The sequence below is a fragment of the Streptopelia decaocto genome (genome assembly GCF_964273445.1).
Source record: "Streptopelia decaocto genome assembly, chromosome: 6".
In the NCBI taxonomy this organism is placed as follows: Eukaryota; Metazoa; Chordata; class Aves; order Columbiformes; family Columbidae; genus Streptopelia; species Streptopelia decaocto.
The window spans coordinates 66,956,781-66,983,136 of NC_138660.1; the positions used below are offsets into that span (position 1 = coordinate 66,956,781).

Below are 26,356 nucleotides of genomic sequence, written 5' to 3' on the forward strand. Positions count from 1 at the left end.
ATGGTCCCACTTCAGCCAGAGTCACGTTTAGGTTGAGATTTGGAAATCTGAGAAATGGAAAACAAAGACGCATTTGCCAGGCATACCGTAGGTGCTTTGGCTTCGCAAGATTCAGATTTGCAGCCTGAAGTGACCTGAAACCAACCCACTGGGTCAGTAACTCAAAAGGGCTGTGAAGAAATGATGAAATGCAGCAATTTATGTGTAAATAACAACTAACAGAGGTGTTCTCAGGCACTTGAGGTGCTTGCACGTGGTTTTGCCGCCTGCTCAGGGCAGTAGCAGAGGAATCTTCAGAGCACAAGGATTTATTCTGACTTTGGATGAGCTGGAAATCATCCTGGATTGTAGAATCATTAATTCGTTGGAAAAGACCCTCAAGATCATCAAGTCCAACCACAACCCACCCCAGCACTGCCCCATGTCCTGAGAACCTCATGTCTGTCTGTCCAGCCCTCCAGGGATGGTGACTCCAGCACTGCCCTGGGCAGCCTGTTCCAATGCCCCACAGCCCTTTGGGGAAGAAATTGTTCCCCACATCCAACCTCAACCTCCCCTGGGCAACCTGAGGCCATTTCCTCTGCTCCTGGCGCTTGTTCCTGGGGAGCAGAGCCCGACCCCCCTGGCTCCAAGCTCCTTTCAGGCAGTTCAGAGATCAGAAGTCTCCCCTCAGCTCCTGTTCTCCAGGATCATTTGTTTAAGAGTCTCCACGAAAACCTCTAATAACCCATAAGAACCGCTGCTGTTACTCAATACATGCAATACAATCAGATTTAAAGAACATTATGTTCGCTTTCTGCATAAACACCTTGTCGTTCGTGGCAAAGTACATCTTCATTTCACACAAACGACTCTGTTCAATCCCCGACTCACAGGGATGCGCAGCCGCGTCCTCTCCCCTCGCCAGCCCAGCTCAGCCGGAGCGCCGGGCCCCAATTAGCAGAGCTCGTTAAGGAGGTGAGATGCAGCACGGTGATGATGAGCCCCCCCAGACCCAGGGGCGCGGACACAGGACGGGGAGCGGGGCCATGGGGGCCAGCACCAGCCCCCGCGCTGCAAACAGCGACTCCTGGGGGTTTTCTCTCTCCAGCAAGGACTTAACAGAAGAATCTTCACCTGTGTTTGTGAAACAAACTGTTTTATTCACACAAGGCAACGCACGCGTGTTGCAGACAACTGGGTATCCCGGTAAAACATTCCTTATTCTTAACGCCGCAAACTCCAGAGGGTGGTTTTCTGTAAGAACCGCGACACAGCCGCTAACAGAGACACATTCATCGTCACCCTGGTCTGCGTTCCGAGCCCCGTGCGGGAGCGCGGACCCACCACGGCCCCTTCCCTTCCCTTCCCTTCCCTTCCCTTCCCTTCCCTTCCCTTCCCTTCCCTTCCCTTCCCTTCCCTTCCCTTCCCTTCCCTTCCCTTCCCTTCCCTTCCCTTCCCTTCCCTTCCCTTCCCTTCCCTTCCCTCCTCTGCCATCTTCCCCCACTCCCACCGCCCGAGTCAGCTGCGTGTCAAACGTCACTGGTAAGAGCCATGAATTCTAAAATGCTGTTTATTCATTCGACAGGTACATCACAGTGTTCGATGTAAGCAAGAGTAGTGCCTATTACTTCTTAGAAAAAGATGCATAGATAAAAATAAGAACAAAAATTCCTATCAGAAAGTAACTCCCGGTAGAGATTGCGGCTCAGCCCCTCTCCAGGGAATCACCGTCCCGCACCAACACCCGCGCACAAAACCCACCGCCAAACAAACAGAACATTCCTTTGAAGGTTCGCTTGTTACAGAAACAACCCGATTTGTTTGAACGTGGTAATTTCTGTCCCAAATGAAAGAGACGATGTGTGTGTCACAGAGCCCGCAGGAAACTCAAGTGCCCAGAACGCGGCCACGCGGGGATTTCCAGACAATCGGTGCTTCCAGCGGATTAGAACCTGGATGTTGCCACCTCATAGGAGAAGAAAATGTATCTAGTAGTGATGGAACAAATATATCGCAATAAAATTCTCATTATAAAGTTGCACAAACCTCTATGTTAACCCTTCAGAGTTTTACGAAAAAGCAGAAGTTACCTACCGGCAATTCCTGATACAAAACAGCGGGTAGAAACCCAACGTAGAAATGTGGAGTTAGAGAAACCCTTTGGCAGCATGGTCAGTTACAATCAGGCCTTAAAAATAAATATGATCATGTATAGAAGTATGAAGAGAAAAAAACAGACCCTATTAACACCAAAACCCTCTAAATACACTATTTTAATAATAATTAAATTATTTTACACTATCTACAAGTTGCATATCACAGAATTAGGAATACAAGAGATGAGAGAAGGACAAGTCCTGCTTTTTCAAAATTTCAGGCGTTAACAGTAGGCATGTATGTAGCTGTGTAGAAAAATGTCAGACGCATGAGTATATACATTATTTATATTAAGAATGAACTGAAGGTAATCAAATCCCATCTGCCCAGCCAGCTCAGTTCAGGATACTCAATATTTCTGCTGGACCAAAGTTTCGAATCCAATTAAAACACCAACTTTAATCTCCGTTTACTAAGGGACGGGGAGAACGTAGATGAACGACAGCAAGGTTTAGTTTGACTCCACACCACCTGCAACCAAGGGAACTCCCCCAAAACGTCTCCAGACAATAAGAATTTTGAACAGCAGCACTGAAATTGATTATTCTTCTTATAGAACACAAGTTATCAAAATACTTTGGTATCGCAACATGTGCTCTTTACACTAAACTGCTTCAGGGGAAGGGTAAAGAGAACCTAAACTCATGTGGAAAGGAAAGACAAAAGCTTCCAACTGCACGGATTAAAATTTAAAACCAGATTTAAAGAGCAGGTACTGAAAACCTTATTGCATAAGCATGAGGCTGCAAATGAATAAGGTCATGATATGAAATCATTGAATGGAGGTGGTGCTGAGTGAACGGCCGTTTCATTACTCAACAGTCTATAATGTGACAGGTCTCATTTGGCAGAAAACGTAGACACCAAACATATTTATTTAGACATTTGGGAGTCTCATGCATTCAATCTTTTTTTTTTCTTCAGTGATTTGCTGCCATTATTTTCCCAATTTGAAGATGATCACTCATCATAAAATTCTTAAAATAGGTATGACTATGCTAAAGTGAGTAGGTAAATAGTGATGAAACTATAAAAGAAAGAAAACCCACATTCCTGGAAGGTAATTCAGCTCATCGGCTCGTCTTCACAAAGCCCAGCCATTTCAAAAAGTGCATCAGGGAAGAAAACACAGGGAATTTCAGGGAAGAAGTTCTTAGATTTCTTTTCCCAGCCACCAAATGCTGCGTTTCCACAGTTCCGAGGCAATTCCTTCTCTGCAGACACATCCGGCACTTCCAGTGTGCGAGCGCTGCGTGTCCTGCCCGAGGAGCACAGTCCCGCTCCGCGCCCGCGGGCTCTGCCTGCGCACAGCACAGCCAATACGGGTTCCACACGGGTTTCTCTGGCTGTACTCGGCGTTTACTGACACACAGAAGTGGTGGCAGCGAAAGGAAATCCAAGAGAGGCAAGAGCCCCTGGTCCCACAAAGAGGATTCCTGTGCCGCTCGCTCCCCGCTGGAGAGCGAACGAGGAAGATTCTCACAGTCTTAAGAAGCTCCAAACTTTGCTGATCCCCTCTCCTTTCCCAGAAGGAACCACCATTCACTCCTTCACTTCTAAATCCAGCCAAAAAGGGAAAGAATAGAGATTCTGTGGAGGTTTCTGGCTCTGTATGCAGCGTGCCCAGCGTCAGCGGGCGCGTCCCCGCCTGCTCATCGCGGCAGCTCCGGCTCTGCACAAAGACACGGGCGAGTTCCAGCATGACACCTCTTTTCTTCCAGAGAAACATCAGGAGGTCTCCACAACTTCAAAAAAACCAACAGGCAGCACCGTGCAGACCTCGTTTCTCCTGTTTCTGCAGGTACGTGGTCCTCGCTGTCACGGTGTCAGACGATTTCCCCTTCCCGCTCTCCCGCGCGGTGTTGCAGAGCCGGAGGGGTCTGCGGCAGCGGGGTGCTCAAAGCCGGCTGGACAGAAGGATTCTAGCACGACACCGGAGGAGGCGACGCGTAACGAGAGCAACACACAACGGCAATTAAGCATCCTCAATTTTCAGCAACACATTGAAAAGAAAATGATTTTTGGACAATCTTTTAACTTAAGATTCACAAGTGGCGTTTCTCGAAAGCACTGAAATCAGGGCTCAAAGTAATCCGAAATGATTTTAAACCCCCAGCTAATCTAGTTCAAACTATCTTTACGCAAATGCTTAACAATCGGATCCGATGCACGTTCTTACTCTGCATCACCCTAATGCCGCGATATCTGTGACAGGTATTCACAGAAATCATCATGTCAGGCAACCTTTATTCATTACTTCCGAACTACGAGCTGGTTTGTTTTTAGAGGAGAGGCTGTTGGTGGTAATTTGTTTGTTGCTGTAGAACGGAATGAGCAGGAACGGCCACAGGATAGCCTGGTCCTTGAGGCAAACTCGCCGTGTTGTTCTGGAAAGCCGAGGCGTCCAGCGACACCCCCAGGTGCTGCTGGCCATAGGCCGCCGGGAGGGCCGCGCTCTGGCTCACGTACGGCTGGTTTAGCACCGAATCCGGTCCCGGGCTGCAACAAACCAAAACACATTAACCCTGACAAGTTCACGGCTGTTCATCTGATAAGCAGATTTGCAAACGAAGGCAAAGAAGCGACCAAAAGCGACCTGTGAGTTTTCAAAACAGTACGACATCTCGGCGTAAACATCCCAAGAGCGCACAACCTCTAGACAAAGTAGCAAAATTACCACTGGGAAGTAGGTGATTTAACCAGTTTGCTGAAGCGTTACCTTAAATAGGCAGCTTGAGCCTGCTGAGCTGCTCCCGAAGAACTGAGAGTCTGCGGCAGAGGCCTGAGCTGCCCCATCTGCTCGGGCGCGAGGCCGTAACCGGGGGACATGGTGACCTGCTGAACTCCCTGCAGCAGGTAGTTCCCACTAGGTGGCTGTACAGGGTACGACTGTAAATAAAAAACCAACACAAACCACTTTGTGCACCTCTTAATTTCATTAAAGTAGCAGCAAATGTGCACAGAATGCCACTACAATGAACAGGGTTTAAAGGCTGAATGAACATCCATTTTTCCAACAAGGTTCTAAAAGCAAACCATGCAACTCCTCGCAACGTGTTTGAAACAGACACCCCTGTTTCAGCATAAAGTACCTGCTTCGGAAGTGCACTGTGAATAAGATCAGCGCTTAACATCTGAAAGAAGAACCTTTTGTATTACAGGCAAGACCTCTGCCCAGAAACCTTATTTCTTTCTCCCCGACTTGCCTTGTCTTTAAAATGTTCAATCCTTACATATTTTGATGCACAGAGCTGAGTAGGAAGATGGGCACCATACGAGATTTGTCATTTAACACATTTTGGAAATTAACACACAAGAATATTCTAAGACTATAACACAAAAGGAAAGCAAAACCTAACTTGCCTGTATTTCTGGCTTAAGATAATAGAAGCCTTTGTTCAAAATTCAGACAGAGCAAGTGGTATAACACGCTTGGCTACAGAAGCCTGCGCTGATGAGGGGTTCGCGCCCAGCGCAGCACGGGGAACGTTACCTGGTGGTTTTCACCACTGGAAGCTGGAAACACGCATCTTGGAAGAAATAATAAACTCCAGTTGCCTTTTGGCTTAAATTACTTTTTCACCTCCAAACATAATGAATTTTCCATCGTTACCAGGAGTTAAGGACACGGAATTACTTTTAACTGACATATTTTCAGATCTAGCAGTTGCTATGGCAACTATTCTTTTCCCACGGAACAATTAACATTAAAGTAGAATTCACTTAAAGTAACAACACTCATTCGATGCTTTCTCCAAAGATGATCTTTAAAGTCCCTCTTTCTCCTCCATTTTTGTTTCCTTAAAGCATGGATAGGGCACATCAGAGATACTGTAAACCAGTTTTGAGTAACTATACCCCCTAATACAACATGTTCATTTCTTAAGGAACAAAAAGAGCTAAAAGCAGACGTGTTTCTATATTTAGAAAGGTACAGTGCGCTCGTGATTAACGCACTAATACTCAAATTCACCCCCATCTCCGCTATCAGATCAGAAGGTAACATTTTACTTTCAGGCTGAGGACGTGACTCACAGCAAGAATATCCAGCAAGCTGCCCAAACACACAATTCCAACTGTAAAGAATTAATCATGGAAGGAATCTTTTAGCGTTTTCAATCCAGTATCTTTCTGTTAAGTAGAGCAAAATTAACAAGTAGACCTTATTGTACAAGCAGGTAACTGCAAAGAGAAGCACTCTGCTCTAGTGCATAAATGATATTTTACTGTAAAGGCTATAAAAAGTCGCCAATGTCAGATTTTTCGTAAGCTAGCAAGAAAGCGCACACTTCATTTTTGCTGTCATCTTTTTAAATAGAAATCTATATTAGGAAAGGCTCTATTTCCAGAAAGGGCCACTGACCTGCACCGAAACACCAGAAGATGTAGGTGGGTATTGCGCAGGGTGGTGGAGTTTGGAGTAGGCTGAATACATCGGCGTCTCATTCATCAGTTTGTTATAGAGCTCCAGAGCTTCCAGAACTTTCACATTCAATTCAGATAATTCTGAATGTTTTCTGTTTCAAAACAAATATTTGCAAACACTAAGTTTCTCTGACATCTAGATGGTAGAAAAACAAGTGTGGTTCATTGAACAGTTTTGAATATGCAAGAAAAAACAACTCTTCTGAAGTTGATTGGCAATTTGTCACACGTCTGGAAGGAGAGTCCAAGTGGTGAACAACTATTCTGCACCTAGACGAGCAATTCCACAGCTGTTAATTACCTTTTCACCCTCAAATATCCCCCAGAGGCTGAGAGGAAGAGGACAGCATTCAATAGACCTTCCTGGCATGGAGAACAGCAGCGGACTGACCATACCAAGCTCGAGACAGATTGCGAAGGCCACAACCAAAGAGTGCGAGTATAAAACGCACCCAGGAACTCGTGCAGGAAATTCTGGAGAGCAGCAACCGAATCTTAGTACACACACTGGGGCCTGGGTACTAAGTGTTAAAAAAAATCAAGGTAGAATTGCCAAAATTCCTTTCTTGCAAGATCTTCTAGCTTGGGAGATCAAAGTACCAAAGCCAAAAAAATACAACTGCAGGATTTAAAGCAAATCATAGCGAATAAGGCAGAAGGTATGTTATGGCTCACCTATCTATCTCTTCTAGTTTTTCATCTATCATTGGACCCATCTGCTGACAAATATCTGTGAAGACAAAAATGTCAAGGTAGTCAGTGTCTTGGACAATTAAAAGCTTAAATGTTGCCAAAAAACACTTTATGCAAGTACCCTAAAATAGCCCGTGGAATTGGAGAGTGCACCTCGCTATCTTGTGTGCCCCCTTCCTCTGGCCCAAACAGGCAGGAAAAATACTGTGGATATTCTGCTTTGTCATCCTCTTTCCCTCTGCCCTCTCAAACAAAAGACGACTGATGAAACACACGGAAAACGTTGCAGTTCTGCTCGCACTGTGCAAGATCTATGACTTTCATCTCCTACTGGCATATTCAGAAATGCAAATTCCTCTGCTAAACATGGAGTTGGCTTGGCAACTATTAGAAAATGTAGAGTTACACATATAGCCTCATGCTCCCACTGCGAAATAAGCTGTTCTACCGCACGCTATTAGCACAGACCACAGTTTCTCGAAGCTTAAAATAAACGCAAAAGAATTACCAGCTCAATCCACAAAGGATAATTGTGAGAAGAAATACAAAAACTAGCTAACTCAGTGCTCAAAGTACCTTCTGAGTCTAGAAGATCTGGAGAATCCAGCTTTAAATCTGTAGGATCTATACTCTGAAGTACCTGCAGTGTTTTATCCATCTTATCCTGGAAGGTGAAGAGAAGGTTAATCACAGTGATTTCTGATGCATGGCAGAGACTGCTTTAATTTTCAAATTTAAAAAAAAAAGTTCTTTTTTTAAAAGAGTTATCTGCTAACATGCAGTAACAACAGAATGTTTCAACCAACGTAAAATCTCAGCAGCTTTTTGTACTGAAATGGACTGCATACCTCATCTATATAAACTGGCTCAGGTTCCGCTTTCTTGATTTCTTCTGTAGCATCCTCAGGAACAGAATTTTTATCCACAGTTGCTGAAAGAACAAACGTTAGTTTATTTTCTGCAGCTGTGTTACTACGCTAACTTAAACCAGACATTTTCTCCTTGCTTGCCATTGGTCCTTTAAATCAGGGAGAAAGTGGAGTAAGTACTTTCCACAGCGATGCGCCCAGCGGCTGGGAAGGAAAAGGGGTTTGCCTAGAAAGTGTTGCGAGGAGCCGCTTCCTTCGGGCCGTTAGCCTGATGGGGAACCCAGGCCCAGCGAGGGAAACACTCGTGAGTCATATCAGCATCTAAAACCACCTCCGACACAGGTACAGGGACACTCAGCCAACTCGGAAGCATTAAGATTTATTTTGGTGTCATGAGCGTGAATAAAACCGACAATGTGACTCATACAAACCACCCACATGGGTACGAACGTTGTTCTACACTAGCTCTGGGGTCTGAAAAGAGACTTGGACATTCTAAATGGCGAGTTACTGGATTCATCTGTTACATGTTACTGACAAAGAATTATGCAAATTGATTTTTTTTCTAACATGAAAACAACTTAGAAGATAGAAATTGTTAAAGTGAGCTACAGCAGTGGTACATGCTTGCTCGTTTGAAACAAGGGTAGGATTTCTCTCTCAATTCTTTCCTTGGGCTGATTTCAGGAAATTATATTGCTGATGGGCTAATTAGTAGTTCCACAATAAGCTCATCTTTGTAAAATAATCTGTCAGCTTTTAGTGGCAAACTTACCTGCCTCGGGTTCCACAGTTAAGTCAGAAGTCACAAAGTTTGATGGAAACAGCCCCACTCCTCTATGGTTTTCACCTTTCCACCAATTGGCATCACTGGGGAAATAAAGCTGTGTTACAAAACTCCGAACACTAATGCTCAGTGTCAGCAACATCTTTTGCATTTTTGACAGAAAACCTGTGATATCTAATACGCTGTTTCCCTGTGTATCCACTAACAAAGGCAAAGAAGGACATTTATAGAGATTAGGTTTACAAGAAGTACACGAGTGGGGACAAACATTAGAAATAGAATTGATCTGTCACAGTCTATTAAATTAGAACAGCATTAGCAGGGAAGAAGTTCTGCTTCTTAGCTGTCATTGGGGCAACAACAATCATTATCTTAAGTATTTTTTCTTCAGTTTTACTCTTGGTAAATGTGATGCCTGATAGTCAGAGATTTAACGATTTCTGTAAGCAGTTGGAATTCAGCACTGTAATGAGTATATATATTCTTATGACATATGTTACAACTAACATTTATCTTTAAAACCACAAAACAAATTGGACCCACCCCACAGAATGAAATACCCAACATAACACAGTGAGGTTGGTCCTGCACCAAAAATGACTTGAGGTTAAAAACTCGGGGTGTGGAAAGAACAGTGGAAGAAAAAGCTATTTGAGGGAGGCCAGACTGACAGTATACATTTCTGTACACAGCATCAGAGGAAGAATTTGCTATCTTAAGAAAATAACAGTTGTGAAATAAAGACACCTTATTGGAGTGCATTATACCTGTCATCCAAAACAAAAATAATTTCTCCACTTTTAAAGGTGAGCTCATTGTCCTCGACAGCTTCAAAGTCATACAGAGCTCGCACCTTCCTCGAGTTCTGATTGCTTTGCTGAATTTCTGCAGATGGGTACAAGGATTTAGTTTCCATTTGTTGCTGCTTCTGCTCTTGCAAAGATAATTCGATAGCTACAATTAGGGGGGAAAAAATAGTATATTTTATCCCTGTATACAAATGCAGTTTACTTTCCTAGTAAAAATAAATGGAAAATTGTTTATTGTTACATTATAAACTTGATCTGTATCTGCTAGTCTAGTATTTTAAATTTAAAATCTTTGCTCCAAACTACTATTTCGCATTTCAACAGCTTTGCAATAGAACAACAGTATGTAATCATGCACACGTTATGGAACATTTAAAAAGCCCTCTGCTTTTCACGGTACAGCCCACTACTGGAGCTGTGCACACACCGCTAATGTCAGTAGCATCTTAGCATGATTAGGAACACTGATCAATGCTTCACTACGACAACTGAACAACAGGAGCTATATCTCAGAAAGAGAAGAAAGAATACAACATTCTTTTAAAGCATCAAGATGAAGGCCAGAATGAAACGTGTGGGTGCAGAAGGGAAGAGAGCGAGCTCCGCGGAGAGAAAGCACTCACGGAACAGCGCTAAGGGCTGCGTGATGGGGAAGAACACGTCTTACCCCAAATACACCTCACCCCAAATCCTCATCCATGAGGAAAAAGCCTTCGCCCCATTTTGAATGACACAGCATATTAGTCGCCAACCTGCTGTGCCCTTGTTTTCCACTCTGCGCAACAGCCGAGAGCACAACTGCCTATTTCTGTGCATTTTACCAACACTTGTAGCGCACAAGTCTAACCCAAGGCTGCGACCAGCGATTTACCTTTAGCTATATCCTCATCTTCTTTGTTCTTACTTAATGATGACCCATTCTTAGCAGTATTTGTGGTAGCCTGCAAATATATTAACAACAGCTTAAGTTCCGATTACAAAGGAAAAAGAAAGCTCTATAATTATGTACTTAGCGACAAGTTGCTCCTGGTTAACTGGTGACTGTAGCATTTCATTACTGAATCAAGATCACCTCAGGAAGAAAATATTACCACTTTTCAGTATCTCAGCCGGGTTTTATTTTGTTTTCAGCAAGGAGCAAAGTAAAATAAGTAGTCAGATGTAATTTAAACAGCTGATCTCACTTAAATAATTATTTTTGTCTCATTTATTAAAGTGAGACTACTCATTTAAGTGACCACTCCTTCCACCTTTGTCCTCCACCCCACCCTTCGAGTGTACCAGATACAAAGAAACCTCGGCTTTGCTTGTATGAAGTGGAGTGTGTAAGATAAAAACACCAAGATGTCATTTGATATGTATTTGTAGGAAAGGAAGCATAACTGGTTGCCAGTACTCTAGATCTTCCATGTTTCTGCCATATGTTTTAACACATATCCTAGATTTAGAAGTGAAAACATCTTTGTGGAGGAAGGAAAGATTGTAAAAGTAAAAAATCCCCTCTGTATTTCATACAGAGCAAAGTAAACTTTGTGTTAGGAATACATAATAGAAGCTGCAGTTCTAGTTTTCAGGACTGATCCTCACCCGACTCACCATTAACATGAAAATATTTAGAAGCATAAATAAAGCACAGGAAAAAACCCAAATCACCTGCGATTCTATCTGCCAGCTACAAGATAAAGCATAATATGCCACCAGAAGTAAAATACAAAGGGTGAGCTTTGATTTTGGATTGGAGCTCCCCACCACGCAGAGCCAGGACAGTTCCTGACACAGATGGGTCACTGCATGAACAGGGCACTCAGAAAAGGAAAGCACAGCACAGGTCATCTGCAAAAATGTCTCTGCTCCAGATACTGCCCTTTGTTTTGTGAGGCTCTGTGAAGAAAAATGAGTGTATGCGCTCCAAGTCAGCAATTAAAGCCATGAAACGCCAAGTACAAAGTGTGGGCGTAGAATTGCTTCGATTTAAGGTGGTGACAGCTCAATGACGTTCTAAGAACGATCGGAAGGAGGATCTAAAACGAAACGACTCATAAGGGCATCATGAAATAGCCTTAAGTCTGTTCTTCTTGTTCTAAGGCAGGCAAAGACGTAAAAAAGCTGAACGAACAGAAGAGAATCTCAGCATAAGGAGGCAACCAAACCAGATCAAGGATCCTACTCTCCCTTGATGGAAAGCACAGATCTCATTTGGACAGCTTTTAATTCTGTTTGCTGCCGGGAACAGCGAACCCGACAGCACCGTGTATCCCAAATCAGCTTTTACCTGCGATCCAGCTGCAGGAAAAGTGACGCCTTCTTCTTTTAAAGATTTAATAGTTGCAGATATTAAACTACACTGTGGGTCTTTCTGAAATTCTTCTGACCATTCCACCATTAGAGTTTTGAGCTTTTCAGACACTTTTGGATGAGCCTAGAAGATAAAAATTGCATAGAAAGGGAGGCTTGAACCTCAGAATGAACAGACTTGTGCCCTCTCAGTAAAACTTTGTGACCAAAACCACTTTGCTGGAAATATCCTTAGTAATTAATAATTGCCTTGGTTAAGGAAATTTGGAAAACAGAGCCTAGAATATATAATCTTTTATGCATTGATTCTGATATTGCAGATAACAGGCTGAGGTTCTGGAGCATCAGCCTTTCACTGGAAAGCTGGCACAGCAGTTTCCAACACCATAACCCCAGAGCCACAACAGACCTCAGCTAGTTCAGGTTTCCCTGATTCTACCAACCAAGTGGTTATTTTAAATCAGGGCTCCTCCAGCCCTTACAGCGACCCTCTGAGGCCAGTTCTGTCCCACAGCCAGAGCTCAGATCTTGCAGGCAGCTCACCCACCTGTACTGCTGGAATCCAATTGAGGTGGTTAAGGAAAAAGACTGACAAACTTTTTGCATTTTCAAATGTTAGCCACGTTTCCACCTCAATAGTTTTGGAGAACTTCAGGCTACCACACTTACCCCAAAACTTGTCTGCATCTCTATGTTAGTCACCCTCCATTTTTACCTCAATTTTCTCTTTGTTACCTCTAAGTTATATTGTCATTCCCCTCCCAACCACAGAAGTTGGTCTAATACAAGATACTGTCTTTCCCTATCTTTTATGACCTTTGCTGTCTTCTCAGAAGCCAGAACATATTCCGCCTTTGACTTTTCAGGTGACAGGATCTCATAAAAACCTGATCTTTGTAACATATGTATATACAGAGATGGATGGATGTCTCCTTGATCCAGATTGTCTCACAAAAAGGAATTAGATATTATATACAGAGCTACCCAGCTCATGGGACAGTGTATACTACTAGCTCCTGAATTAGGAACTGAGGTGCAGGGTCACAATCTGGTAAAGGATGATTTTTTTTTTTGGAGTGAGGGCAAACCGAGATCAAATTCATGCTCAGCAGCAATTCCTCTGGCTCCCACATTCCTCTCTGGCTCCCCTTCCTCCACCCTCACCCACAGGATTTACGGCTACTCTCGGTTCCCACAGGACCCCTGATTTCATTTAACACTGCACATTTCATGCGCTAACAACCTCACCCAAAGTGATAATCCACCTTCAGAAAAGCAGGTCAGAGTCATGGATCACTCTGCCGTATGGCTAAAGAATACCCTGCAGAGTACACCTCAGTCATGCTCAACATCAGCTGCTGTTAATCCTGTAATCATGTAACAGCCTTAAAAAATTTATTGGAGCAAAAAGAGCAACTGTTCAATAAAGCAGGTAATATATGTGAAGGTCATGCCAACACTACGAGGGGAAAACACGGAGCAAAGCACTTCAGACTCCATACACTTTCTGGTTTGGCTGACGGTTGACGAACAGACTATAGTCTGAACCCAAAGCATCCAAACGAACCTCAAAATAAGGGTGAACAAGGGTTGTGGGGCTGCTGGGCTCCCCTACTTCTGCTTCATCTGGCCTGTCAGGATAAGAGCCTGGGACTGCACAAATGCAGGGCAGGGCCCAGATTGCTCGTTTGAGCGTAATTCAGATCACACCGAGCCTGCACCTCACGTGCAAACACACGCTGAACAGCGAGAACAGTGACAAGTTTGGGCTCGAGCACGCATTTAATTGAAAGAAGAGACGTAGTTTGATAGGCTCAGCATGGGCACAAAGGCATTTGTTACACTTGTCTGAACTGATTTTCTTTTGGAGAAAACAGAGAAAGCACAATTTTATTTGCCCTCTGAAGATTATTCCTAAGTGGGCCAAGAATGGGGGTAAAACATCACTATCTCCCAACAACAAAACAAATTATGCTCCAGCAGACCATTCTTCAGTGGGATTAAAGGCTTGTTTTTACATCCACAAGTGCTCTCAGACAATGAAGGTCAATGTTCTATTTCAGAATGGACCATGGTTAATGAGAACAAAGGGGAGGACTTTAAGACCTATTTTTCCATACAAAGCGAGAAACAGAAGAGCTGTGAACTCATTTTGCTTCCCAGCAATTTTATTAGTTTCCTTAATTGCTTTGCTCCACCTCTGATGATTCCAGGCCTCCCATATATCTGAAGACTAACTTCTTTTTAACCCATTAGCCATTTTTGTCTTCAGCTGGAGCTGTTTCTGCTTATTCAGTTGATTACATCCAGATTCAGATCCCATTGGCGGCCTGACCCCAACTACTTAGGTCTTCCTGTCTTGGTTACCTCCTCATTCAGCATCTGAGAATCTCTGGAAACTAATAAGGTTGTCTGAAGACTTTATCCTTTTCCTTGGATAAACATAGTTTAACTTTCTCACAGTTTTCCCTTCACACTTGAGCTCATGAATTTCTTTCAAGTCAAATAAAAACTCTCTTCAAGAAAAGCTGCCTTCATCATTATCAAATTAATTGAGCTTAGCAAGAGTCACAAATTTTAATTAAAATTGCTCATGTAATTTTGTAAAAATGTGGAGTAGGTATTATCAGCCTGTCACTTCTTTAATACATTATATTTTAACAGTAAAAATCAAAGCACATTTATTTCAGTGATAAAACAAACAGCCAGCAGTATTTGCAGTTGCACCAAAACTAGAAAATACATATTAACTGGAACATTAGCTTTGCCAATTCTTTGCTATGCTGAGACAAAGCAAAGGAATTACCAAAATAATTCTCCCCCACTACATAAAGTTATAAAAAATTACCTTATTTATTATAGCTCGAGCTTCACTCGCAAAATCACGAGAACATACTTCTAAGTGAAATATTCTTCCACAGTTTGATACGCAGGCTCCTAAAAGCTGACGACAGAAATGTAATTGTGGAAATGTATGACAACAATGAAAATAATAATAAAAGTACACATAAAAACCCTTAAATTTAATCCTCTGTTCAGCATGCACACTCTTACTGACTTCTACCAAAGATATATAAAGGTATTAATTAATCAGTACACATTTAAAAGCTGCATTGCATAGAAGAATACAAAGTTTTTGAAAATAGTGATAGTCTACTCACTGTAAGTGCTTGCAGAGCCACGTGGGGAACTTTATGGTTTACTCTCTTCATGATGGCTTTAAGGCAATCTTTTGCTCTGCAAAGGGAATCAAGAAACTATTAGTGGTCAATGTGACTGACAGGGTCTGCAGAATGAATGACAGCAGATACTCAAGTTGGTAAGCAAACAAAACCAGGTCTATTGAAAAAAATGTAACCTAATATAAAATTTTCCCAGACCTATCCTGGAAAAAACACTGAACGACTTGTTTGTTCTTACATGTATTTTGGACTGGAGAAGACTCCATTTTTACAATGGCAGTTTGTATTAATTTCCATAAAACTGCTGACAGGTCATAAAGGGAGCGACTGCCATTAAGTTCAGAAAATGGATTGAAATAGACAATGAAAGAAATGTCTACATAAAAAAAAACCACCCAAGGAGCAGTGATGATGAAATAAATGGTAGTTTTACTGTAAAGGGTCTCTATGGATTTAAAACTTAAAAGTCGTCCTCACAGGCTGTCAGCTCTTGGATCCCATTTTCCAGACACTAAGGACACATTAAAGATGGTATCATTTGTTTCAGCAAAATCTGAAATAAGCACAGAAGAACGACAAAATGACCAGCACTCCAAATGTTACTCCAGGACAGAGAACTGATGCAGTATCTTCACAACCGATACCACTTGCAGTACACTGGAGCCACTGTTATCAAGCACAGAAACAGCTCCATGAGGCTGCATTTCTCCATGTCGCCCAGCAGAGCCCGAGCAGAAACGAAACCAAAACTGTTTCACTGGTCATGTTAAAAAAAACGTGTTTGTTTCAATGTTTTGTTTCCCAAGATCTGTGTTTCAACCTGTGTGTTCGGGAAACTGCATCTATATTCACATTTTGGTTTAGAGCAGTAGTCTGGTTTGGAAACCAATTTTCTGATCATTCCCACATGTTGCACGTGAAGTTCACAGTGGAGTTTTGCGCAGGCAAATTTCTTTCCCTTTGGAAGAAAGTAAGAGAGAAGCTCCTCTGCGCACACCACGTGTGCTCCAACCTCTCAAGCAGCCACGAGAGTCAGAGCCACTGACAGGATCTGCAAATTTGCACCAATGCTGGTGTGGGTATCGAGGTTAGAAGGGACTAAACCTGTTCTGAAGGGGAGGGGAAAAAGGAAATTAAACACCATGAGCTGCAGATGGGATGGATGCAGTGGCTTCACACCAACCGCTCTGCTTTACTGCTGCAGCCATATTGTTCTCTCTAGCCCGAGAAATGTGGGTTTGGTCCTAAGACTGAGTATGTCTGGTCATAGCTAACATGCAAACAATCCAACAAAGTCAACATACTTCTTGTTAAGCTATATATTTACATAAAGACAGATGTCTATTTCTTTCAGAAGATGGCTCTTAGTGAAGGGCCAAAGGGAAGCAAACTACAGAAAACTGAAGTAAAATAGGCATTTAAAATTAAGATTTTAGGATTTCATAGTATATTAAAAAATACATTAACTTTTAATTACATGTTTTATATATATAGTTATGTATTTTGCATGTGTAATTAAAAAAAAAAAAATAGTAGATTTAAACCAGCTCCCTCGATAAAATTCTTTTGCCACAAAAAATACAATTGATTTTTCCCAAAGGACATGCTACAGTTTTTTTCTAAAGATTCCCAGGTTGACTACATTTGCTATTGGGGAGGTAATTCATTTAAAAACAAAACCAAACCAACCAAACAAAAAACTCGCAACCAAACAAACAAACCAACCCATATCTTTCTCAGCGTAGTAATCTTAAATGTCACATAACTGATAAAAATTCTAAGATCACTTAAGAATTCAGCCTATGCACTAATTTGTGTTTACTCCAAAATTTAAAACAAGTTATCACTCAAAAAGATGACCCTAAAATTCAACAACTACTTTTGGCCATGATGGGATCACTGAACTACTACTTATGTTCCAGTATTGCCGCTCAGGCTAAACTGATTCAAACTGATCTGTGTTTTGATCCTCATTTTCTTCCCTTTTCTCCTCCATCAGCCTCATTCTTCCTAATGAATAAACACGGACAGATTTCCCATTGTAAATAGCTAACTGTCCCTGCTAGATAATCTTCTGCCAAGAAACGAGTTCACTTTTTCCTACTGGCACAGTTGCTTCTCAAAATTTATGCCAGATCATTAAATATGGATAACTTGGTCTACTGTGCAAAACTCCATAAAAACTGGAATGCACTCAGCATATACAAATTGCTCTACTAGAAATCCTGCTGGAACACTTCTTTCAAAGAATTTTAAAGCCAACTATATGTATTTGTAGAGCTTGCAGAAGCGTCATATTGGTAGCACTTTTTGCATAGCTGATTGAGACATGTCCTCTCTGACACAGAATTCTTCTTCACATGAACACAAAATTACGTGTTGTAGCGCTCAGATACACCTTACCCATTAGGAGTACTTCCAACTTTGTCACATATGTCCATAATAAGACCCCAGTCCTCGCTGGTGTTATATTCATTTGTAGCTTTTTCTGTAAAGGAAAACAAGATTGGTTAAGTGTGATTCCCTATCAAGTTCCAACTCAATAAATGCTGTCTCAGCCACACTAAAAAGGAGACTCCACGTACAAAACACTGAGAAGCAGTGCCTTCTACAGATTAGCACTAATCCCTGCTAGTTTGTACAGTGTTAGGTGCAGGTTTCAGCACTGGACTTGCAGATGTGAGAAGTATTTAAAAGTTCCAGAAACTGGAACAACAAAGTGTAATGTAAATGAGAAAAAGAAATTGCTTCTGTACAGCTTGTTTGGCTGCTCCAGGTGTAAGTCATAGCCCTAGTTTAGAGTTTGCTCAAGGTCTTCTAACATTTGTATGCCATTAAATACTTCACATGGATGTTCCAAGAAACAAACAAACCCCCCCCTCTTCAGGACTCTAAAGAAAAGCCATCTCCTCATTCAACACACTTAGTAATTCTTTTTCTACTAGATTTTTCAGAAAATCTAGATGCCACAGCAAGTGCTGAGAAAAATAAATGGCTTGAAAGAATCAGTAAAAACCACGGAAACAGGCAACAAAACCAGACTGCTCTATTAAGAGAATGTAGCCCTAATTAATATTTGCAGCATATCATTCTATGTATTAACTGATAAGGCTTAACGTTATTTATTTGTGCTTTCAACTTTCTATTAGAGCCATGTTATTTTAATCAAATGTAAATATTGCAGTTCTATTAAACAGCTTGTAAACAGCAAATTAATTATTTTATACATTGCATTTTCTGCCTTAGGATTTAATTCTAACCTACTAATTTAATATTTTAACTAAATTCAAAGATAAGTCGTTTTAGATTTGTACATTATATTTTAATCCCATTGGAACGCACTTCAGAATCATGGCAATATCACAATTGGTGTTCCACAGAATTTTATTTCTGTAAGAGAAGCCACTAAATCCCTTGAGGACCGAGCATTTTAAAGATTATTTAGTAGATTAAAGCAGAACATAATGGTCACTCACTAATAATGTGATAGTGTTCTGTGAGAGCAGCTGTTCCAAAATGACAAGGTTTGCTGTCAGCAACACTACCACAGGATAAACCAAATTTCATTTTTGCAATTAAGCATCTTCTCTGATAATCAGCTTCACTACTTAGTTTTGCAGTCAGAAGTCGCGACAATGCTGGGGCTGTTTCAGCAGAATGGCTTCCACAAAGAAAACGCCAGCATAGCACCCACAGTGCCCTCAAAGCCCTCTTGTTACACATGTAAACAGATCAAGAAGGAGGAATGGGAATTCGCAGTTTTGGCCATGGGTTACCTTCCCGAGCTAGACTAACAGAGGAAGCAAATATTGAGTTGAAAGGCTGTTTCTACAGCACAAAGCTTAAAAACTTACCCAGAAAGGATATAATCGTTAAATTTTCTCGTAAGTGCATCAATATTTTTAGGACAGTAGCACAGAATTCATTGCTTGTTCTTGAAAACAAATGAGCGCCTGTAATTCTGAACACTTGTGAACAACCACAGAAGAGCAGCACAATGCGATGTTTGCTGCAGACGACGTCAGCCCGGTGTTTCCTACAAAGTTCTGCCAGCTAAAGCTGCTTTTCAAAAGCGCCGCCTTGCACATCTCCAATACAGGCGGGCACGACTGGTGAAGCGATTCTCGGACAGGTCTTGTCATACCCATCACCTCTGTTTCTCATTTCATATGCTCCAAAATCCCAAACCCAGACCTCTGAACTTCCCTTTTCCCCTACTAATCTCCTTTTGAAATGGGAAACAAAAGAAATCAGGTAACTGATTTTTGGAGAAGATATTTAAAACAACATAACTGCATCCACAAAATACATCTGAGATGCTTTGAGGGGATACGCCTACCGGATTTGCTAGTAGAAAGCACTTTCTTCTAAAATATTACAGCCAAGAAACAAACTGAAATAGATACTTCGACATAAAAATATGTAAGAAATGTAATATTACTTTGATTGTTAACAAGCCAGTCAAATGCAAGCTTGTAAACTGACCCTGCTGTGTAAACACTGCAAAACCACCTGGCTTTGTACACGCTGTCATGCAGATCCAAAAAGAGAGACACCCCCCCCAAAGTCTGACAAGGAGGAGGGTAAGGGAGTGGGCCTGTGGGGCTCCAGCTCTCCTCCCCTTGTGGTGTTGGTTCCATGGGCACAGGGGTCACTTCTGTCCCCTACAAATGACCTAAAAGCACTTGCCAGAGTATGTATTGAATTATTCCTGGGCACTTACTTGCTCCTCTTGTATCTACATGGCCTGTTTTAGGAGCAGACGTGGTTCCGCTGTGAATATGAAGGCTGTCCTACGGCAAATTCTTACAGCTTTTGAGGTTTTCTTCCCTGCCAGCATGACGAATTTAACAGCATCTGTTTTTTTGCTTAACATGAGCTCCAGCTGAAGAATAATCTTGAAGGATAACTACTTCACAGATGCTGAGATGTGGACTTTGATCAGAAGAAACAGATGTGGGAGGATGCACTTTCTGAGATGTTTTCAGTGCCAAGAGAATAAAAACTATTAAAAAATGCTATGACTTATACTCTGTAGTCCTCTGATCAATGAAGGAACACTAGGCTTGAGCTTACTTTTATAGAAATAACAATAAAAGCAAAATATGCTTCTTTTTATCGCTGCTTGGTATATTTTTAAAAACCTGTAAAGAATTAAACCCACAATTAATCATTTTTAACTGGATCAGTTTCCTGATCTGATTTGCCATGCAGCTGCACACAAAACTATGCCAACACACGAGAGGGGATAGCACTAAAACGAGCAGCTGGGAATGGGATGGGAACTGTTTACTGCTATCTCTGCCAAAAGAAGAAAAGCTTGTCAAGCTACTGCCTTAAAACACTGTCACCAGCTCTTCCAGAAGAGAAAGTGACGCTTTACCACTGCATGCTAAAGTCAAGTTTTTCAGGACTGTCCTTCTACCACACAACATCCAAAAGACGAGCTGAATGTCACCATTTCCAGCCCAACCGCACCAGTTCTTTTCCCCTTTTTTTACAAGAAAAGGATTGGTAATACAGGAACAAGACCAAAAGACAGGAAAAAAAAATACTATGCAGACTGCAACCGGGCAACACGTGGCAATCCTCAAAAGCCTCCCTGTTTACATCTTTTCAAACATCAGGTCCTCTGTCTCTAAAGATCCTGGCACGATGTCAAAGTGTCCCAGATCTGCGTTCATCATTAAGTGTGCGACTGCACGTTCGCTCTCCCAGGCCTGGGGACACCCAGCAGAGCTCGTGGCCTCCATACCGGCAAGAGCAAGGAAAACAGCTCGAGCAACCGGGGGAATCTTGAAAGGAAAAGAAAGGGAACTGCGAGAACCTCCCAGCCCCCAGAATTCCCCAGGCACAATATGGGCACCCCAAAAGTTCTGCGGAAATCTCTGCCAAGGTAACCAATGTGACGCTTTGATTACTACGAAAAGTATCTCACCCTGTTACACAACACAAATCTCTCACGAATCGCTTCTGCTGGAAATCTATATCCCATTTAACATTGGCATTTGAGACCGACCCAGTGAAAGCAGCAATCCTGGTCTGATGACAGCTCCACCTCATGCTGCCTGGCACACATGACTTTCAAACTTGCAAAATATCTTGTTATTTCAGTCCTGAATTCCCTTGAGCCAGGCTTGCCAACAATGCCAAATAACATGTCAAAGAAAATAAAAATATTCAAACATAACTTTTTTTTTCCCACCTGCGTCAATTCTTATGCAAGAAACAGAGAGAAAACAAGCGCTCAAGCACTGACTTGGCACAGAGAACTTTTCAATTTGATACGGCATTTGCTAAAGACTGTTTTGCCCCTCGAATCTTGTCTGCACGTAAATATTTCAATTTTTACACTGAGCCATTCTAAGTACGTAAAAACAGAGTTCATGTATGAAAAATGAATAGCAATAAAAAAAAAATGGCGACTACTCCAGATTGCCGTTTTTCAGAAGATAAAGTAGAACCACATGGATGAAAACCAGAAATGTAATCCCACACACCTTCATTTGTTTACTTTGCCTTTGTATAGCCAAATTAGAAAATTCTAGCTTTGATTTAATTAGTGATTATAGACACGATGACATTGCAGTCATATGACTTTCATTTCCAGTACCACTGCGTGGTCCACTTGGTCCTTGCTGAAAAGCCAACACCACTTGTAATGATTTCAGGTAGCAGCTAAACCCTACTCACCTCACTCGGAATATTACACACTAAAAACTTTGGATCAAAAGGGAATAGTAAACTTTCATAATGTACATCCAGTTCACTGAGAAGGCCTTTTAAGACACAATTTTTGCTTAAAAAGTGCGACTGACATTTTGTTTCATTGAGTCAATTGGCCAATAACCTGAAAAGTAAACAATTCCATTTGTAGACAACCTGTGAACTACAAGAAAAACATCAAAAAGACCAGGGAGGGATTAACAGAGACTTGGAAAGCACAAAAATCAACGTTACCAACAGTCACGTGTTATATAACAAAACTTCTCTCATAATATAACAAAAAAGTGAGGCTATGATATGCTAAAAAATAATCAAGGCAGGGCTGGGGTAGCAGAACAGTAATAATCTCAAAACTTAGAAAGAAATAAAATTGCAGGCACAGAATTTAGGAATTTTAATCAGTCAAATCAAGGTAAAGCCATGGACTCAAGACTGGAAAACATTGTCCCGACATTAAAAAAGTCCAAGCAACAGCCAAAATAAACCCCATTTAGCTTGTCCTCAAATATGTGCAAGACTTTAGACCAACCATTGAAGACAAGAATTATTACAGACTGAGAAACGAAGGGGAAATACGGTGAATTATAACAGGAAGCAGCTGCTCTTCTAAGCAAGGACGTCTTTTCAAAGGCTGATCTAATGAGGGTGGCCAGTGTTTACTCCTCAAATGCCTCAAGAAAACAGTCTTGAAATCAGTATTAATATATCCCAGCTGACATTGAGAGCAAGGGTAAGGGTCTTAGAGGAAAACTAGCAGGGACTTGGAAGGTATCCTCAATAAAAGCAAAGGCTGAAATATAATGTAAGGGGAAATGTAAACCCTTGAAGACTTGATTAGGTAGAAATACGTAACAGTTACTAGGAAAAAATGTAAATTCACACAAAGTCAACAAAAGATTCTCCTAGAAACTAAGTGCTCAGCAGTTGGAAACAAGAGGAGAACGATGAGTACGCTAAGTTCTAGCACAAGGGGACACGGGCCACAAAGGTAAAGCAGCCTCAAAAAGGCAAATACAGTCCTAGAATGAAAAACGCCAGGTAAACATTTCAGCAAAGCGCAAGGAAACATGAAACGCTATCAAACGAGCTATCAGCAATCCACGATACAGTGTACAATTCTGGATGCCAGTCAAACTCCTACTCCCTTGATCATGTCAACAATCTCCCGAAAGAAGGCTAACTAAACAAAAGATGAAAGGGAGCAGGCTTGCTCGCTATTGAAGGAGCAACTACTGAAGAGATGAAGGTTATTTAAGAGGAAGGACAACGCTGGGAAAACAGCAAGTGCATGTGAAGTAACTAGGAATAGATTTAGACAGGAAATTAAAAAGCTTCTCAGACTCCAAAGAAGTGAAGTTTTGGGGTATTCTCTCAGTAAGAAGAACAGATGAAAGAAACTATGCTCCTCTAAAACACTATTTCATAGGTTACTCGTGTGACACTGCAACTATATACAAAGCAACCGAAACAGATACCGAGGAATTAAGACTTTGCGCAGCTCTGCTCAAAGCAAACACATGGATGTAGAACCAAGAAAGCAAAAGCAGCTGCGGCAAAGCCAAAGTGTGTCTATCTACATTTTCTAAAGGTGTCCCAAGAAAAGGGCAGCACTAGATGTGTGGTCTGAAGGGAGCTGGATCAACCTCACTGCTGGCTGCTGACAAAAGCGGGTCCTGTTCTTCCTGTCAACCTTCACAGGGTTCTCCTGCTCCTCTTCTTCACTACCACTTCCCAGCCTTTGCTGAGCTGACTCAAGTCACCAAACTTCCAAACTCATCAGCTGCATAGATAATCCAGTCCACCAACCAAATACTTTCTTCTGTCAAATGAGTTTTCTGCCAAAAAGATTTGAATTAGCTCAACAATGAATCAAAAAAAGTAAACCTGGGTGGATGGGATGGAAAAGGATTTCCCCAGTCGTGTCAGGTCAGCAGCTGGGCTCAAGTATTTTCTTGGTATGTACCTTTTTTTTTTAATGAAAAAGACAACAAAATGTAAAAATGTTAAATCTTGACGGGTGCATATGGAAAGCACGAAAAACCACTCATGTAAATACTGCAAGTTAAAGTACGGGTCAACCATATTTGACAATTTGATGCTCTGGATAGTCTAATTTACCATGGAATAATAATTTAAAAAAACCCACAACCTCTTAATGGCAACAGATTTTCCCTGGCAAGGGACCGTAAGATTTAGCCTCAATAATTATTCAGTTACTATTCTGTTGCACTTGCTTAATTGCAGTAAGTACAGCCAGTTACCACTCAGTATATGTAAGGCAAAATTTAAGAAATCACAAGTCAACAGAGTGCCGCTTTTGAAAGCATTTAGACTTGTCAAAGAATTCTGCATGGCTGTGAGTCCCCAGTTCACAGTGTCTCCACTTGGGCAAACACATTAATTAGAGCCCTGTGAAAGATAAGACTGGCAAAACACACATAAAACTCCACAAGGTATTTGAAATAACTGGACTATGAGCAGCTGGTCTGGCAAGTTTCTACCTTCATTTCAATCATAGGTCAATGTTAAAAATCTCATGATGGTTTGTGAGAAGAGAATGATTTTGCCACACAAACTTTGCAGACACATTAAGAAAATGCTGCAACTTAACAAAAAAGAGATGGTGTGGTAATAGGAGCCACAAGGACCTCTTCCATCTGCATAAATCGCAGCCCTGACAAAAATCCCAAGAATGTTGAATTCTTCTCTGACCTAAAATTCCAGTATAACAAGAAATGGAAATCTGACTCTGGCATCCAGATTAATTTAATTGCTTTTTCCAGTGCTCTGATCCAGAACAGGCACCAAAAAAAAAAAAAAAAAAAAAAAAAAAAGGCAAAAAAATCCCTAATAAAGCAACATGCAGAACAAGTTTAATGCTCAAGAAAGCACAAGACTGAGCAGAAGCACAAAACAACTGAGTCATCTTCATCCTGCCAATGGCACAACTCTGGCCAAAGTTGCCTCATGGTTTTGTAATGGGAAGAAACGTCAGCTCAGGTTTAACTTCACACCCCCAAATCAGTGCCAGGTGCTGAGAGAGGCATAAAATTGGGTTGCTATGGTCATTGACAGCATTGGTTTTCACTCTTCTACAGCAAAATGAGCAGCTTTACAGACCATCTCACTCCAGGGAACCCCAGCGTGACGGGCAGGAGGTGACAGACACCCCAAAGACATGTCACAGCTGGAGAACTTCACGAGTTACAGCATGACTGGCCACAAAACACTTCCTCAAATTGCAGAGCGCCCCACGGCATCGCCAGAGACCCGGGCACGGGCCCGAAATCCTGTCACAACCACCGGGGCTGTCAGGAACAACCACCGGGGCTGTCAGGAACAACCACCGGGTCTGTCAGGAACAAACACCGGGGCTGTCAGGAACAACCACCGGGGCTGTCAGGAACAACCACCGGGTCTGTCAGGAACAAACTCCGGGTCTGTCAGGAACAACCACCGGGTCTGTCAGGAACAACCACCGGGGCTGTCAGGAACAACCACCGGGGCTGTCAGGAACACACACCGGGTCTGTCAGGAACAACCACCGGGTCTGTCAGGAACAAACTCCGGGTCTGTCACCAACAAACACCGGGTCTGTCAGGAACAAACTCCGGGTCTGTCAGGAACAACCACCGGGTCTGTCACCAACAAACACCGGGTCTGTCACCAACAAACACCGGGTCTGTCACCAACAAACACCGGGTCTGTCAGGAACAACCACCGGGTCTGTCACCAACAAACACCGGGTCTGTCACCACCACCGGGTGTCCCCCAACCCGAGCTCCTGTCACGAACCCTGGTGTGCTGACCCAGCAGGCCCGGCACCGCGGCCTTCCGCCCCCGGCGCTCTGTGTCCCTCAGGAGCCCGGGGCCGACCTGCCGCCCGGCCTCCCCGCGCCCCCGCCGTCCCGCTTACTCACCCACGTCCTGCTCGAAGGGGTTGGGGGCGAAGAGCGGCATCTCGGCAGCCCCGGCCGCTCACCCGCCCCTGGGCCCGGACTCCCCGGCCAGCGGCCGCCCGACCGCCCGCACCGCCTCACCGCCGCCTCAGGCCCCCCCCGCGGCTGCCCCGCCGCGCCTGAACGCGTGGCGGAGGAAACGCCGCCGCAGCACGGCAACGACGCGCCCGTCAGGCGGGGGGTGCAGGGGGGCGCCGGTACCGCGCGACGGAACGGGGAGAGGCGGGGGGGGCAGCGGCGGCAATGGCGGTAGCGACCATCAGGCGCTCGCTGGGGCACCCCGGCGAGACGGGGGCTTCGTGGGGGCGGGGCGAGGAGTCCCCGCCCTATCCCCGCCTCTCCTGGGCGGGTGGAACGGCGGCGTCACCCAGCGCCATCTTGGTGCGGTTGGGACGTTCCTCTCTCAGCAGCGAGTTTCCTGCCGTTCCGCCGCCGCTCCGTGTTCCCTCCCCCGCTGCTTGAGGGCACGGGC

The 26,356-nt window shown here is 43.0% G+C and overlaps 1 protein-coding gene across 4 annotated transcripts; it reads right to left on the reverse strand.

The window, feature by feature from the left end:
• Nucleotides 1-1,534: 1,534 nt before the first annotated feature.
• On the reverse strand, nt 1,535-26,057 carry STAM2 (signal transducing adaptor molecule 2). 4 transcript variants are annotated; one of them, XR_014184489.1, is made up of 16 exons: nt 25,846-26,057; nt 17,603-17,687; nt 15,179-15,254; nt 14,866-14,961; nt 11,995-12,141; nt 10,594-10,663; nt 9,681-9,867; nt 8,902-8,996; nt 8,106-8,188; nt 7,834-7,921; nt 7,240-7,294; nt 6,503-6,656; nt 4,859-5,028; nt 3,189-4,638; nt 2,077-2,170; nt 1,535-1,970 (listed from the first exon to the last, which is right to left on the reverse strand). XR_014184489.1 is itself a non-coding variant. In XM_082057062.1 (14 exons), exons 1-14 carry the CDS (start codon nt 25,883-25,885, stop codon nt 4,422-4,424), a joined length of 1,563 nt encoding a protein of 520 aa, XP_081913188.1. In that variant the 5' UTR covers nt 25,886-26,057; the 3' UTR covers nt 1,535-4,421. The 4 variants fall into 4 exon arrangements, 1 of the variants encoding a protein (XP_081913188.1); XR_014184490.1 differs by having other exon boundaries at nt 1,535-2,170; XR_014184491.1 differs by having other exon boundaries at nt 2,077-4,638.
• Nucleotides 26,058-26,356: the final 299 nt, after the last annotated feature.

Coding starts and splice junctions, on each gene's coding strand:
- STAM2 (XM_082057062.1), bottom strand. CDS start 25,885: ATGCCGCTCTTCGCCCCCAACCCCTTCGAGCAGGACGTGG. Junction 8,189..8,901: donor AACTGTGGAACCCGAGGCAG/GTAAGTTTGCCA, acceptor TTGTTCTTTCAG/CAACTGTGGATAAAAATTCT. Junction 5,029..6,502: donor CTTCTGGTGTTTCGGTGCAG/GTCAGTGGCCCT, acceptor TTTTATTTACAG/TCGTACCCTGTACAGCCACC.